At 42.8% G+C, this 15,204-nt stretch overlaps 2 protein-coding genes across 8 annotated transcripts in view; one reads left to right on the forward strand and one right to left on the reverse strand.

Annotated features, from left to right (window-relative positions):
• The window catches only part of unc5cb (unc-5 netrin receptor Cb), a 123,186-nt gene that overhangs the window by 2,486 nt on the left and 105,496 nt on the right, over positions 1 to 15,204 (forward strand). For 3 of the 4 annotated variants that reach the window (XM_088391485.1, XM_088391488.1, XM_088391486.1), the window contains 10 exons: positions 369 to 446; positions 847 to 970; positions 1,062 to 1,188; positions 1,268 to 1,370; positions 1,716 to 1,770; positions 1,877 to 2,086; positions 3,056 to 3,165; positions 4,242 to 4,446; positions 9,754 to 9,862; positions 10,597 to 10,670. The gene's annotated coding sequence lies outside the window, so the exon portion shown is untranslated. Of the gene's footprint in view, positions 1 to 368; positions 447 to 846; positions 971 to 1,061; positions 1,189 to 1,245; positions 1,371 to 1,715; positions 1,771 to 1,876; positions 2,087 to 3,055; positions 3,166 to 4,241; positions 4,447 to 9,753; positions 9,863 to 10,596; positions 10,671 to 15,204 lie in introns of all 4 variants that reach the window. The other variant, XM_088391487.1, reaches the window with a different exon arrangement.
• glis3 (GLIS family zinc finger 3) lies at positions 244 to 8,914 on the reverse strand. Of its 4 annotated transcripts, none has more exons than XM_088391490.1 (10): positions 8,287 to 8,914; positions 7,386 to 7,524; positions 6,233 to 7,319; positions 4,233 to 4,394; positions 4,054 to 4,164; positions 3,244 to 3,382; positions 3,039 to 3,102; positions 1,941 to 2,074; positions 1,257 to 1,364; positions 244 to 1,186 (listed from the first exon to the last, which is right to left on the reverse strand). In XM_088391490.1, exons 1-10 carry the CDS (start codon positions 8,564 to 8,566, stop codon positions 1,101 to 1,103), a joined length of 2,310 nt encoding a protein of 769 aa, XP_088247616.1. In that variant the 5' UTR covers positions 8,567 to 8,914; the 3' UTR covers positions 244 to 1,100. The 4 variants fall into 4 exon arrangements, 1 of the variants encoding a protein (XP_088247616.1); XR_015861598.1 differs by having other exon boundaries at positions 1,149 to 1,186; positions 1,257 to 2,074; positions 8,287 to 8,638; positions 8,850 to 8,891; XR_015861599.1 differs by having other exon boundaries at positions 1,149 to 1,186; positions 1,257 to 2,074; positions 7,386 to 7,521.

Here is a 15,204-nt window from a genome sequence, read left to right on the forward strand (position 1 = left end):
AAATGTATTAAATGGTCTATTTAGCTTTATTTTTCTATTTGTTGGAGCCAAAACTGTCCAAATTTGGCCTTTATGTACCAAAAGTTGTGTTTGTGTAATGCTAATTAGCCTACTAATGATGCAACTTGCCATTATGCCGCAAGTGAACATGATGGCCAATAATATTTTAAGAATATTTAATAATAGTTTTTATATGAATCATATTTTCAGTCATAAAACAAACCAAAGATTTTTAGCTCAGCAAATGCTTTTTGGAGAAAAAAAAAAGATGTTGTTGCTAAGCAACAAGCCAAACTCCTGCCTGAATTAGGACTTTCTTGCTGGAAGTATTGTTCTCAAGTAAAACAGTTTGTCCTTTCGATTTCTAGAAGAAGAAATAAACAAGAAAAAAAACTGAGACGAGTGATGCCTGCGGTAGTGCTTCGCCTCAGAAATGCCTTGTCCAGGTATTGCCGCCCGCCTCTTCTTCAGCCTGTAAAGTGATTGTAAAATGAAAAGTGGTGGATGCCCTTATACCTTATGCTTAGGAAGCCCTAAGCAAATTGAGGTTGCTAACCAGAGTGTCAAAACTGTAAATATGACCAATATACAAAAGTTAAACCCATGTTTAAAAAATGTCAATTTAATACCTGATAGCAACAATAGCTCAAAAATAAGGCCACCAATCACAGCAGCTCTCATTTCCTGCTATACACCGTATAAAGATTCTTTCATTTTTATAATAACAATCAAATGCCTTGTATAAAAATCTCCTTCAAGAAACCATTTTATGTTCTTTTTTTATTTTCCCCGGCACAAGAATGTATCGGAACCCTGCAGTGAAATAAGTCTATCTTGTTACTATAGTTACGAATGTATGCCTCCACAACGAGGGGAGAAAGGAGGAAATTGACGTACCAGATGTGGAGACAAAAGTATTCTACATCCAAATACAGTTCGGAGCATAAAGTCCACATGGACTCTTACTTCTGTAAGCACAACGAGCTGCGTGAATTTGCATAGATATGTGTTACACCAAGTTTTCGCAGATGCTTGCTATTGACATTACGTCCCTGAAATAGTGCAAAGAAAGGAATGCCACAGGAGAGTGGTGTCATTCCTCAGCGGGGTTGCGGCACACTTGACCGGCGAGGGAGGGGATCCATCACGTCAAAGAAGTCGCCTCCTGACGTTTGCACGGTAAACCCTGTGAGTGAATCCACACGGTCGGCAAAACATGGCAGCTTGTGACGATAACATCCACAGGCGGTCATCACCTGCGTTGCAGGTTCCGCTGATCCCGAAGGCCGGCATGAGGTGACCGGACTCGGCTCGCGCTGACATCCCATCGTAGGGAAAAAGCGCCACCATCTGCCCTGGGAGATCTTCGGGTAACACATTTTGATTTATTCTCAAATATACAATGAATATCCCAATTTGCAGGAATATTTTTTTTTCACGGTGAAAATATATTTTGAGCCTCCCCAAAAACAGATGCTAAATAGCTCAGCTTGTCTACCAGCGTCGTGTAACAAGTTAACTTAAGTTTGATAATTGAAGATTCATCATAACAGAGAGGGCAGAAGCCCCTTTGCATCACTACCCGCAGTTTTAATTACCCATTGTGACGCAAAGCCATCTTTTCCTAACCCTGTTCTCATCTCATTTTTTTTTTTCTTTTTACACCTTTCTTTTCAAACCTGAACTAAATGCTGGGGGTTGTTGTCTATTTAAAGGTACACAGAAATTGAAACACTTGCCCACCTGTCTCACTTCATTGCCATCGTAAAGGTACGTGACAATAATCTGCTCAAAACAGATTGTCAAACCGCCGCCCACACGTTTGCTAATAAGCTCTTCGCATGCCAAACTTGACCTTAAACCTTTTCTTTGGCAGCGCGCCATCGGCTTGTTTTTCGAAGCCTCGAGGATTTCGCTCGGCGATGAGCTCCCACAAATACCTGGGCTGCGCTCGGCCGCCGATTCGGGGATCCGACCGGGCTGCGCGGAAACGCCGCCGGGAGGATGCGGGAGGCGGGAGAGTGGAGGGCGGGGGTCAAAGCAGAAGAGACGACCAGGGGGAGGATCGGCATATCTGAAATGTCGCGTACGTACGGTTAATACTCACTAATACATCCGTCTATTTTTTTACATTGCTTTTTCCAATTTGGTAGCTGATCCAAACCGACTGGGCGAGAGGCGCAGAAAATAATTGCAGATTTATGGAGTCACTAAAAACTGGAGTCATGTGATTGGTCAAATCTGGCAACAAAGATTTTGTGACGACACGCAATCGCTGGTGTTCCCACAAAGCGTTTTTACAATTAATTTAACCTCTAAGAAGTAATTTCATCACTGGCCTCAATCCCCCACTGATGTTTGAATGGTATTATTCTTTTTCTTCTTTTACATTTTATGATTCACAAATTCCTCGGCTGCTCCCGTCGGTGGCTATAGCATCCATTAACAGCGCCTAGTCCAGACCAATGAGGCGAGGCGAGCTCTGCTTTTACGGGCCGATTGTCTACCCAGAATCCTGCGGTGCGGGTTCGGGGCCCACCGCTGCTCGGGGAACAATTGTAAGCAGCGAGGAGCCGTGACGCATCTGGCCGCCTTGACATAGAAATCCTTTACTATAGCCTCGGAAGTGCTCAATAGGTTCTTGCGTATTCCACAAAAGAAATTAGAAAGAACATGAAGGAGATCCAATAAACGGGAAATGAGAAAGAAAAAGCATACTAGATCATCCGAACTTTATTTGGTGTCAGTTTGAGGCACGTTAAATGGCGGTAGCTCTGTGCTGCCTCTAATTTAACAGATTTTTTCATTTATTAATTATGTTTAAAGAATGTGTAATACTGTAATTTATTGACATTTTTTTAATTATTAAATAATTTATTTAGATTAGTAATCATTCATTTTTCACAGCTCTACGTCACGATCTTACTCCATTCTATTTATAAAAAAATATAATACTCATATTTACAGTGTAAAATACTGCACATTTATTATGTGCATTGAACACACACATGTAAAAAGTTATTTGAAGAACACGTTACCTGTGATTGTCTTGCAGGGTGCACATAAGAGGATTGTGAGGAGACTCTCCTCCCTGTGGAGCAGCTGAGAGGGGAGGAGAAAAAAAAATAAAGGACGACGTTCACTTAAAGTGCAGCCAACCGCAGCGTAAGTCTAATGGCTAGTGTATAAATATCTGCTAGGAATATGTGGAAAGAACTCCCATGTTTTTTTTTTTTTACGGACTTGAGTATGGCTCTTGAGAGGGTGTGGAGGATGCTATGGAGTTGTCTCTTCTGGCTGGTGGAGAGAGGCCTGGGTGCAGATGGTGGATGGTTAAACAGTCTGTCAGAGACTCCTGGGTTACATCAGCTGTGGATTTCATCTTTGGAAATGACACAATATGGATATTAGTGCTAAATGATCAACATTTGCGTGTTAAATCCATGTCAGCACGCACACAAGTGACCCTGATCAACCCCCCTACTAAACTTTAGCTTTTCTATGATGCAATTAAACAGGGGTGTGTAGACTTTTTATATGCACTGTATACCCAGATGATGGATGCATAGACAGATCAATTTGTGTCACCAGAGATGACCTTTACTTCAAAGTCGACAATCAGGGGTCACATTAATATTAGATCTGACTTTTGTGGCTGCGGCATTTCGAACTTTCTTGATTAAAAAACTTTCAAATGAAAGACGGAGCTTTATCCACTGCAGCGATTGTATCTATGGTGACAAAAAAAGTAGTTTACGACCTGCTGACTCTCCTAACATTCTGTAGGAGGATGTTTGAACAGAGACGCGTTTGATATATTTTCAGCAACACATTCAAAGGGAAAGTTTATTCGCCGAGCTTATGATACTGAACATCATTATCACAATATACTGAAACAGAATATTTGGTGTATTCATTATTCAAACAACTACAAAAAGAAAACTACTGAAAAAAATTGACATAATTCATTGTGGACCACTAAGTTACAGTTCAGCCACCCCAAGGGGCCTGGGCACCTCAGATTGAGGACCCCCGATACACCCTGCTTCCTACCTTTTTCCGTAGCTGTATCTCCGCAGTGGAATGAGACTTGACGTGCTTCCTCAAAGAGCTTGGATCAGTGTAGCGCTTTGCACAGCCCGGTATTTGGCAAGCGTATGGCTTCTAAGCACACATACCAAAATCTGAGTGGACTTTTTTTTTGATTTTATGACAAATTGTGTACCACTCACTGTGTCCAGGTGGGTGCGCTGATGCTTGGCTCTGTCGCTGGAGTTGCTGAAGGCCTTGAAACATCCTGGATGCTGGCACGGGTACGGCTTCTCTCCAGTGTGACTACGCAGGTGGATCTTTAAGTTTTCCAGTCGAGAGAAGGCCTTCTTGCAACCCTTGAACTGCGAGGAAAGAAAAGAAAAGGGGAAAAAAAAGATTGCTGCTTTAATCATGGTAGGCTATTTCTCCTGCATGCATTTTTGTTAAGATAGTCTCACAGAAAAAGACCTCAGCCTCTTTTGTCCTCCTTTGAGAGGAACTGAAAGCTGTGCGTGTGCTCGCTGGAACTCGCCACAACCCAGCTTGCTTGGCCTTGATGCGTGGGTGGAAATGTAAATTAGTATTTAAAAAAGAAAAAAAAAAACTTAAAAAACCGAAGCCGAAGCATGAAAATAAGACGTCATTACTCAACACTATCTTGCTCATAAAGCGTCGCATTTAGGACTACTGTGTGCATATAATGAGTATTTAATACGCAGTGGACTAATTCTTTATTGCTTTTTTTTTTTTTTTATAAGTATAATGATGCGACGCCATCATCAGTACTGATGCAGTACCATCATACAAAATCATTTCACGTTCGCAAAGCGAAGTGGTCACAATGTTAATGATATTTAATGTCAATTTCAAATGAACACAATGCTTCATTTGTTCAAACGTGTGGCCAGCAGGGTGCAGTGTTTATACACATGGCGATTTTCTGTACTCTCCAGGTACTATGGATAATACTACGATTTAAAAAAAAAAGTATTTTTTTTGCAATGTCATGCCAACTTGATGAGCGCATAGCTCAAATATGCGACTCAGTTTTTCAATTCCAAGGCCAGACGTTTACTTTCCGTCTTTCCTTTCGCAGGGGGTTGGAATGTCCTCCCCGTTTAGGGTTGATGGAGGAAATACACAGAGCGTGTCCTATTTTGTTATTGTGCAGATTCCTCACATACTCTCACCGCTCTGTCATTTATAATTTACTAACAGCTTGCCTTCGCTCACCACATATTTGGAAATATTAGAGGTATTTCATTAAGAACCTCTAATACCTTTTTTTTTTTTTAAAAAGTTGTCTTTAATACTTTTCCATTGAGCTTGATACTATCACTCATTCCTGTTGTGAGACATTGCAATGAAATTTTTATTGGCAAAACAGGAAAGAAATTTAAATAGTGGCCCAATTTTAATATTAATTTATTTTTGTAAAATCAGTGTTTAAAAGAGATATTTTAATGCTTGAAAAATAATTCTAAGATAGTCTAAAATATTAGTGGTTTCAACCTTATATAAATCATAGTCACATTCACAAATCGTGTAGCCAGTCTTGGATTATCTTCACAAAGAAAATCAAACATGTGATACCATGGCAGGTACAAGTTTGGGCTTGTTCTTTCTATTCACGGTGTAACAAGAGCGCCCTTCAATTGTTCTCCACTGCTTCTACTTTCACAGCATGCATCTTAGTCTCGACCTGCCACTCATTCCCCAGCAAAATCAGCTGAGCTTTTAGCAACTAACATTTCCAACGCAATTTCCTGCAAAATTTGCCACAAATGTGCAAAGGACTCCAGACTTGATGTAATGGATAAAAAACTGAATCCCAGCAAAGGGTAAACAAAGAGTTGACAGTTCCGAGCAGCGCGATTGCAACAATTTGCACTTCAACCATAGCAACAGCGGCAGCTTGGAGAAATAAGTGAATATTCTCTCACAAAAGGTCGCCAGCCGTTTTGCCCGCTGTTAATAATTGACTGGTTGATGGCGGACACTTGAAGTGTGTCTTGGCCAGAGTGCATTACTCATCTGCGTCCTATGTAATTTCCCAGTGGGAGTGGACGAAAAGAAATGAGGGTGTGGGGGTGAGAGCCTCCACAATGGGGAAATATTTGATCTAAATGAACAATGCCAGAAATAAGACGAGATCCTGTTACCCCAAAATCCTAATGAATACAAGCGGTGGATGATTTACCGTACACTTGTTGGGCTTCTCTCCCGAATGGACCCTCATGTGGATCAAAAGCTTGTAACGGGCATTGAATGGTTTGAGGCTCCGAGGACAGCCCGCCCAGTAGCACGTGAAGTCCTCGGCCTTCCTCTGGTCCACGTGGAGTTTTTCTATATGTCTCACTAGCTCATCCTTTTGGTCGTAGACTGCATTGCAGTCCGTCCACAGGCAGGAGTGGGCGCAGCAGTCGTCCGTTTCGCCCTCTTCTTCCTCCAGCATGGGGATCTGGGGTAAAAAGCCGAGGCCATGCCGGGGTGGGCCCACGGGACCCTGGTTGAGGGTTTCTTGAGTCCTTATTCTGTGCTGACTTCTGGGAAGGTGAAAGTGCCGATGGGAGTGGTAGGGTGGTGGAGGTCCCCGAGGGAGAGCAGCTTCTTCACCTGAGTGAAGCTGCAGAGTCATGTTGGTCTCTTCTTGACAGGTTTCTAAAATCTTACCCAGAGTTCCCATTTCCTTTGAATTTGGAAGAGACTGTTGTTCCACCACCATGTTAGCCATCTCACTCTCCAGAGCCCCGCCCTCTTCTAGAACCTTTGTTTGGCTGCACTCGCCCAGATCTTGTGACGTAGTGTAGGGATGAACCTGGGGGATGCAAGAACCCCTCACGCCCAGGAAGTGGCCGTAGCCCTCGGACTGAATGGGCGAGATTGTCGGATGGGAAGCCGGTGAGCTATTTATGTAAGCCACAAGCGACGTCGGCGATGTACGTATGATGGAGTTGAAATCCATCCCCATTACGTCCGATAAGGGCGACATGGAAAGAGCTCTCTTCTTTGCGTTAGGCTGTTTGGGGCTCCCGGAATCACCCGTGAAGAGGTATGACGGGAGAGAGGCTGACGTGCTCGTGCCGCCAGAGGCCTCCGTGCTGGACATGGCCGTTCCCACGTTGTGTTGCTCGCCGCCCTCGGGGGCCAGGGCGGAACACGGTAACTGCCCCAAAGGGGGAAGGACGCGGTAGCCAAACGGCCAATCGCTTCGTCCGCTAAACACTGACTGGGTTTCGAAAAGACTAAGGGTGGTGGATGCCAGGGATTCTCTGGACAGCACTGACCTGAAACCAAAATGATGTAAGCTACACTTGCAGGGTTAATAATGGCTGACTGGTGATGTCACTCACCTTGTATCAAGAGACGGGTGATAAGACGTAACATCGTGTTGATGATGACCGGGGACAACAGACATTGGAACGTTGGTTATCGTGAGGTTAGAACCGGCGGGGTGCCCAAGAACTTCAATGGCAGGTCTGGAACCACCTGCTGGACCAAAGACCCTCAGAATGCATACAAATGTCAATCGGGGTATATCGATGACGATAATCGAGCCAGATGGGAGTAGATTACAGAGTTGCTAGAAATTAGTTCCACCCGAAAACACTAGTCCGCCAGGCCTCCAAACAAATATAAATCATGTGTGTTTGTTTTTAACTACGGAATTTACCTTGACAACGCGAACAGGCGCAGACACCTTCAGATCTGTTAATCACTAATGAGCGGTTCGTCTCGTTCCACCTTACTTAAGCGATCAGCTTCATGCTTGGTTAATCAGTTAAAAAAAAAAAAAAAGAGACCGAGAGGTCGGACGACATGACCGCATGAGAGAGTAAGGTGAGAAGAATTTGGTGGTGGGTGATTACATATTTCAAGCTGAAGTATTTGAGGCATGCAGACTTCAGATGAGGTGAGGCATCTTAAGTAAATGAGGAGGATTTTTTTTTAACCTGCTCATGACATCATCGGCATGTTAAAGCCAAAATGAAAAATGTATTAAAAAATTGGCATATTATTACATCTTGGATATTTACGATAGTCTGCCCTGATCATCTTCAGAGCATATCTGTGAGGAAATGAAATCACTTGTCCCACAAAGCGCAGGATAATCGTTGAGACAATGATCTCATCTTTCCTGACATTAATCACAAGGGCAGCAAAATACTCCAATTTTGCCCGATTATCTGTATTAGTGTACCCGTTCTAGGATTAGCATTGTTAAACCTCGGATGAGGTCTGCACAGCAGTTACCTTTTTTGGAAGAGCCTCCTAGAAAGGTTACATCTTGTGTCTCCACGTCCTGCTTCCCATTTGTCAACACCTTCCTGTGGAGGCTCAGGCTCGGCAGGGTCACGGGGCCGCCGTTCTGCTTCCCGCCGCTCACTTTGTTCACGCCCGAGAAGGGATGGCCGCCCCACTGAGGGGAAGTCACGGGCACCTTGACTGCCTGGGACCGGTGCCCTCTCATCTTCCCCAGCGACGGTGACACGCCGCATGGCGACACCAGGAGCTGGCAACCCTTTCCACTCATGGCCGAGGCCGAGCGCTCAGACGGAGCTCACGTGGATCCGGCGTTTTTGAGGGGAAGCATGCTGCTTTTGGGCTCAGATGAAGAAGAAAGTAATATTAAACCAGCTCGGTTGACTTTTGGACTTGGCACGTATTTTTTTGGATATCCATCAATTCATCCATTTGCGCGTGTCCCAGCTGACCTACATATGGAATTGTCTTTTATTGGACTCAGCCATACCTTCCGAATGAGATATATATATACCATCAGGTATGAATAATCGCGGCGAGAAGAGTTAACTCACTTGTTGTTGTTGTTGCGGCTGTTCCCCACGGTGACATGTCTCCTTCGCTCTGAGTGTAAAGTGAGCAACGGTAGCGGTGTACCAAGCAGTGTTGGGAGGGGTGGGCGCACAAATCTCAGCGTCACTCTTCTGTCTCCATAACTTTTTTTTTTTTTGCTCTGTGTGAATTAGTAATATCATTAACATCAAGGATTTTTCTTGGGACCTTTCGACATGACTTAAGAGAAAAGTAACCTGAACAACTTTAAAAGAAAGCTACCTTATGAAGTAATAATATCCTCTCTTTGTTAACTTTATTCTCTTAATATTTTTATTTCTGACACTGCCTATGCTGTATATTGTAATGCTAAAACTTTTTTTTAAATCATTAAGTTCTGCTAGGCCTGTCATGTTTGCCGTGTGGAATGTGCTCCTGGTTGCCATGGTAACCAACCTTGAAACCAGCCTTGATTGTATTGACCAATGAAAGATGGTTGAACTCTCACCTGAACGAACAAACGACTGACATTCAATACCGGGAGCTGCATCAATGATTCTGCCGTGACAAAGATCCGCTTAGTTATGACTGACAGTGTCGTTCTGATAGTTTAACGCCAGGTATTCAGTAAGATAACTAATAAACAAATTGTGAAGCAATACTTTTTTGACTCGGCCAATCAAAACCGAGCATATTGATTTTCAAACAGTTCAGCTCGTTCCAGTCATATAGTTTTATATTATGATATTTAGAAGATTCCCAAACTTCCAAGATAAAATTCCTGTCCAACTCACATTTTACATTTAAATAATTCAATTAATTGCAAAATATTCTTTACTGCATCTCCTACCACTCACGCGTAGATGATAATTAAATGAAAATTTTCTTGACTGTCCTTATGAGATTTGTTTCCTATTTCACCTGCAGGGGGCAGTATTGGCACACCGATTGCTTGTCAGCCGTGGGAGTTGATGGAGAAACTCAGCAACAGCATTCCACATTCTAATGAGATCCAATACGACGCTGTCAAAGAGAGGTAAGTATTAATTAACGATATGCTTGTTATGATGCTTGTAGTCTGCACAACTGCACTGCAGCACGGCAAAGTACAATTTTGGAAATATTCCTCTGTTGTTTTTGTAAACTTATAATTCATTTTATTAGTTTTTTTTAACAGCCACTGATTCAATTTTTGAAAAATTGCTTGAAATAAGGCGTCCCGGGCCAAAACACAATTATCAAGCAAACCCAGTTAAAGGAAAACAAAGCTTGTATCCTAAAAATAATTTGGCATGGGACCTTTAAGCAGTGCAGCTTGTCCATCTTTCATATTCAAAAGCACACATCCAGCACAGTTGAAGTCGACATATTTGTACGACAGACCAGTTGTCTTTTGCGTCCTCACACCAAAAAGCACTCCTTGGCTCCCCTCCATCTTCCAAACCGAGCGTTGTGTTTTCCAAATGTCAGAGAGTAACAGGAGGGAATAGCTTCAGAAGCTGCGGGAGAAATAACATCGCACGTGTTCGCTCTTCTAGTCAACATCCAAACGCCTGCAGCAGTGCCTTGGCGCATGTTCTCCTGCAGTACTAGACAAGCCAAGTATTGTGTCCCCCCCCCCCCTCTGTCTTTTCTCTTCACCTTTCTTTGCAGCCCTCACATAAAAGTACAATATGTCTGAGGTAAAATTCGAGGGAGATGATTCATAAGCACAGAGTTAAAAGCTCTGCGGCGGAATTAATGCACTAATAGACTCTCTACCACTCACAGGGATCCATTTAGGCGATCTGAGGTGTCAGGACAGGCCGATTCCCTCGGAAGTTAAACTGCAACAGTCACTTAAGGTAATGCACACACACACAAGCACCCGTGATTAATTAATCTACTTTTGATTTGCTAATAACGCAAGGTCATTGGGAGCTGAGTCAATCCTTTTAAGAGGGCCGCACTTAAGTGTGGGAGATGTCAGCATATTGGCGTTATTCCTCTTAATAACGACGCGGGCGAGCGCTACGTTAAGCAAGTTACACTCTTTCGAATATTTCTCGTACCTATCCAGCTTTTTTCCATTGATCCACCTCCTCTGCCTCTCGTCTGTCACATGATGGAGATGAGTGTGCGGGAGATGTTCTTCTGAGCATCTTCCATCTCTATCCATCAATCCAACGTGAACATCTCTGACAACCTTTGCGGGGAAAGTAATGTCCTCTGCAGGCTCGGCTTCTTTATTCAAGCGTCCCTCGGTGAAATTCTTATTAAGAAGCACCGTTGACTGTTTGGAGCTCGTCGTTATGGCCATGGGCCTGATTTTTAATTTTAGCGCACAATCGTTGAGGTGAGGCCTCGGGGTGCAAATGCTGCACGCTCACATTTCTTCTCTGTTATTAATGGTGGAGTAATGAAACGATGGAGAGCACTGAGGTACAGCTCTTCCGCTCATCATGATATCAGCTGCGCTTTGAGACTTAGGAGTTTCATCCGGGCGTTTTTTTTTTTTTTTTACTTTGACAAAGTTGAAATATTAGCACTGTGTGGTGGCAGCAAATCAACTAGTTTGACAAAACACTTGAAGAAACCTGTTTTTAACTTTCAGCAAAGGTCCAACTTGACATAGATGGACATAGATGTGTCATTAGACCCCAGCCTGGAGCTCCCACGGTCGCCCCCCCCGCTCATCCATCTTCATTAAAACAGTGCTCTCTGAGCAGATGGTCATTAAGAGCACAGCACCCCCAACCAAACATTTTTTTTTTTAGCACATTACCTAGAGGACACCCATCACGTGTCTGAACCCCAGAACATCTTAGCTGACATACCACCTGCTAAGATACTCCAACAAAGAGCCAGTTTTTGAAGAATATCCAGAAACTTTCTTGAAACTTTAAATGGCACTTTACTTGACAAATAATACAAAGCCAAATTTCATTTCAAAATATATACCACACAGTATAATATTTCTACGGAGCTATTGTTGCGTGTCAGACAGACATCAGGTAGACAGGGACGTACGCACCGGGGAGGGGGGTCAAAGGTGACACAGCAGAGCAACGGAGAGCGCATCATTTGTCTTGGACTGATTGTTATCCTCTGCTGTCGCCGTAACAAGAAGGTGACGGGTATACATCACACACGCGCGCCATCACGAAAACGCACACACACGGGTGAAGAGGGCAACTCGCTGCCTGTTAGTTACCGACTGTATGTGGCCAGACGCTTGTGTATTCCGCAGAGTTCCCTCAAACAAATAGCCTCATTAACGTGACCTCGAAAGGCAAATGCTTCCCGAAAGTACCCCTAAAAATGTACTTCATAAAAATAAAAGTGCATTTGGAGATCATCCGGCATTTACATATTGTGTGGGAGAGGTTTGTTGTTTTGGCGGGTAAATGTTATTTTAGCCTCTTTAGACTCTGTTTTTCAACACGTTCTCATTTATAATTATGCTATTTCATTAGCATTAATTTAGCTAGCTGATTCCCTCTTGCTTTGTAATTTTCTCTTTTTTTTTTTTCCCTATATTTTTTGAGCACTACCTATTGTAATACATTGTGAGTGACTGACTCCCAAGGGGGGAGACGAAAAAAAAATCATGTTGGAAATATGAAAAGCAATCACATTTTCTGTATCAGTAAGCAGGTCTGATGTAGCCGGGGGTCATTCTGGCTCTTTGCCGTTGCTTGGGGATGCGTTTTTGTAGCCCCCCCAAGGCTTACCTAGTTAATTAACTTTTCCACCATTTCTCCTATTAGAAGCGTGCAACTTTCACGGCTAAATTCTCCACGCGGTGAATGAAACACGTTTTTTTTTCTTTCCTCATTATACCTTTTGTTTGTGTGGAACACGGCACCACCTCAAACTGTGTGCCGGAATCGTTGTGTTGAAAACACACAGCAACAATTCAAATGCATTCAAGAGTTTTAACACAATTGAAGCAGTGTTAGAAATCTGATGAAAAAAAATGAGATGCATTTATGCCAAGAGGCAAGCGTGAAGAATTAAGCCGTTCAAGTGCGGGTGCATAAGTGTGATGTAAAAAAAAAAAAAGTGTTGACAAACAAGCTTTCACACTCACTTGTACATATGGGCGTCTATATAATGTGCAAAAATAGCTTATTTCCTTTACATTCTATTTGATTATATAATTACTATGTTTTAGTAAGCATCGAATCATAGTAAATAAAAAAACAATATATCACAAAAAAATTTGAGCAGACTGGAATGGATTTAATTTCCATTCATTTGATTGGAGAAAGACAATTAGATGTTACGAGCATAGTCAAAATTAAACTTGTATCTCAAGGCATTATTCTACTTGTTTGATATTTCATAATTACGGATAAATGAGAAAATATGTTCACCGTCGTCGGTATCGTTGGCAAAATGCGCAACTCGTCGTCATTCATAAAAACAAACACGCACTTGAGTGAGTGCCTGATCTTTTATTTTATTCTACCATAGTGCCTTGAATAAAAAAAAAAACTGGCTGCGTTAGCCTCATCTTGTAGTCATGACGACACACGTTTATGCCTTTTCGATCGGCTTCTTGTCGAATCAATGAGACAAGTGCGCTCCAAATGGAGTCCTAGCGCCATGTTAATGGAGGCAAATGAGCCCCCCACCCCCAAACACTCTCTACGTTACGCGTACCATCATCCTCGACGACTCACATTGCGTACGTGACCTCGGCGTGAGTTCGGGTGCCTGCCTTTTTGCATTTGGTCACACAAGGCAAAGGGGAAAAGTACATTTCAGCAATGCATAAATTGTGGATAAGATACACGACACCCACCCCGAAGAGCAATCGTAAAAAACGATGACATCTATCATAACAGTACGTAGGAAAAAGTCTCAAGGTACTTGGAACTGAAATTGAACAGGAAGTCAGCCATTTTGTTCTCAAGCGGCCATTTTGAACAAAGTAACTTGCCGAGCTTTTTTGCCGACGCCATCTTTTGTCGTAGCGTGAAAGTCATCTTTCATGTTATTTAGTTTTCTGCGTGGTTAACTTCTTATGACTCTTCGGTTCATAAGAGCTTTATGGAAGAAATGAATCGGAATTGACATGATTTCCTACGGGAGCAGTTGGGTTGAACTTGAAAAGTGAAAACGATACACCGACCGCTTGACACGCCGACGCCCTTGACAAGTCCGTTATCGGCCTGCTCTGTTAATCTTTATCAAACCCGCCGGGCAGGGCGGACGCGGCGTCCGGCGTTTTACGACGTGCAGAGCCGTGGCAGGTAGAGCTGTTGTTCACTACCTTGCGCGGGAATAATAGATCTGTTTAGCGTTAATCAATGTCTCGCGCGGGCTCATTGAGCAGTGCACTCAGCATCCTGCTTTTGTGTCAGAGAGCCTTTTAATCTAATTGGACATTAAACTCCTGTCATTATTCCTCATGCGCCCGAGACTTATTTACGGCGCCGCCGCTTGCTTGTCTTTACCTTTTCATTACAGCATGACAGTCTACATCAGCAAAGTCATTAAAGGGAATGAATCAAGTAGGCACACGCTGACGTGTGGCTGAAATGCGTAATTTAATAAAACGCTCGCCGGGCCCGCACATCATTCATGTTGTTTACGGCGGCGCCGGCGAGCTTGCAGGTGAGCGAGGCTAGCTGCTAAAAACAACAAATAGTGGATAGAGAAAGTTTCCACGGCCCCGTTTGAATGCCAGATTTTTTGTGACAGATGAAAATAAAAAGAAAAGCCTATGAGATCACAATTATAGTTATGTTGAGTAATGTTACATTTGTCTGGGTTAATAGAAAAAAAGAAAGAAAGAAGAAGACAAACAATTGTGATTGCATAAGTGTGCACACCCTCCTAATGAGGGATCGCACCAGACAGGATTAATGATAAAAAAAATACGATATATTTTTTAAAGATAATTACATGAATACTTCAGTTAAATTAGACAACGGTCTTGACATTTGTAATTTTAAAAACCTCATTTAATTTAATTTTTGAACATTAAACACCCCAATTGGGCATTTAATGTGATAGCAGTGCATACTTTTAAACGACTTCCTCTCAATTAAAAATAACAAACACAAAGAAATACACTGACAGATGCGCTTGATTAATTTTGCGAGGAGGGAATTAAGCAAACAAAGATCTGAACACCTCTAATATTAACCCGTTTAACACGAGCATTGACATTCGCTGTCTCTCTGGTCTTGTCTATTACAATCGCACAGCTCGAGGGTCTCGGGGAGCGTCGTCGTTCATTTCCCGGCGTGCACGTAGCAGCTGGAGATCGCCTTTCATGGCTGTTTAAGCAAGCACTTTAAATGGAAATGTACTTGACATATAAAGAGGGTGTAATCATTGAGTGTTTGAACTCCACTCAATGTCTGTGTCTCTCTGCCATGATTC

Source organism: Syngnathus floridae, chromosome 12 (assembly GCF_059516105.1).
Source record: "Syngnathus floridae isolate MCC-2025c chromosome 12, RoL_Sflo_1.0, whole genome shotgun sequence".
Taxonomy (NCBI): Eukaryota; Metazoa; Chordata; class Actinopteri; order Syngnathiformes; family Syngnathidae; genus Syngnathus; species Syngnathus floridae.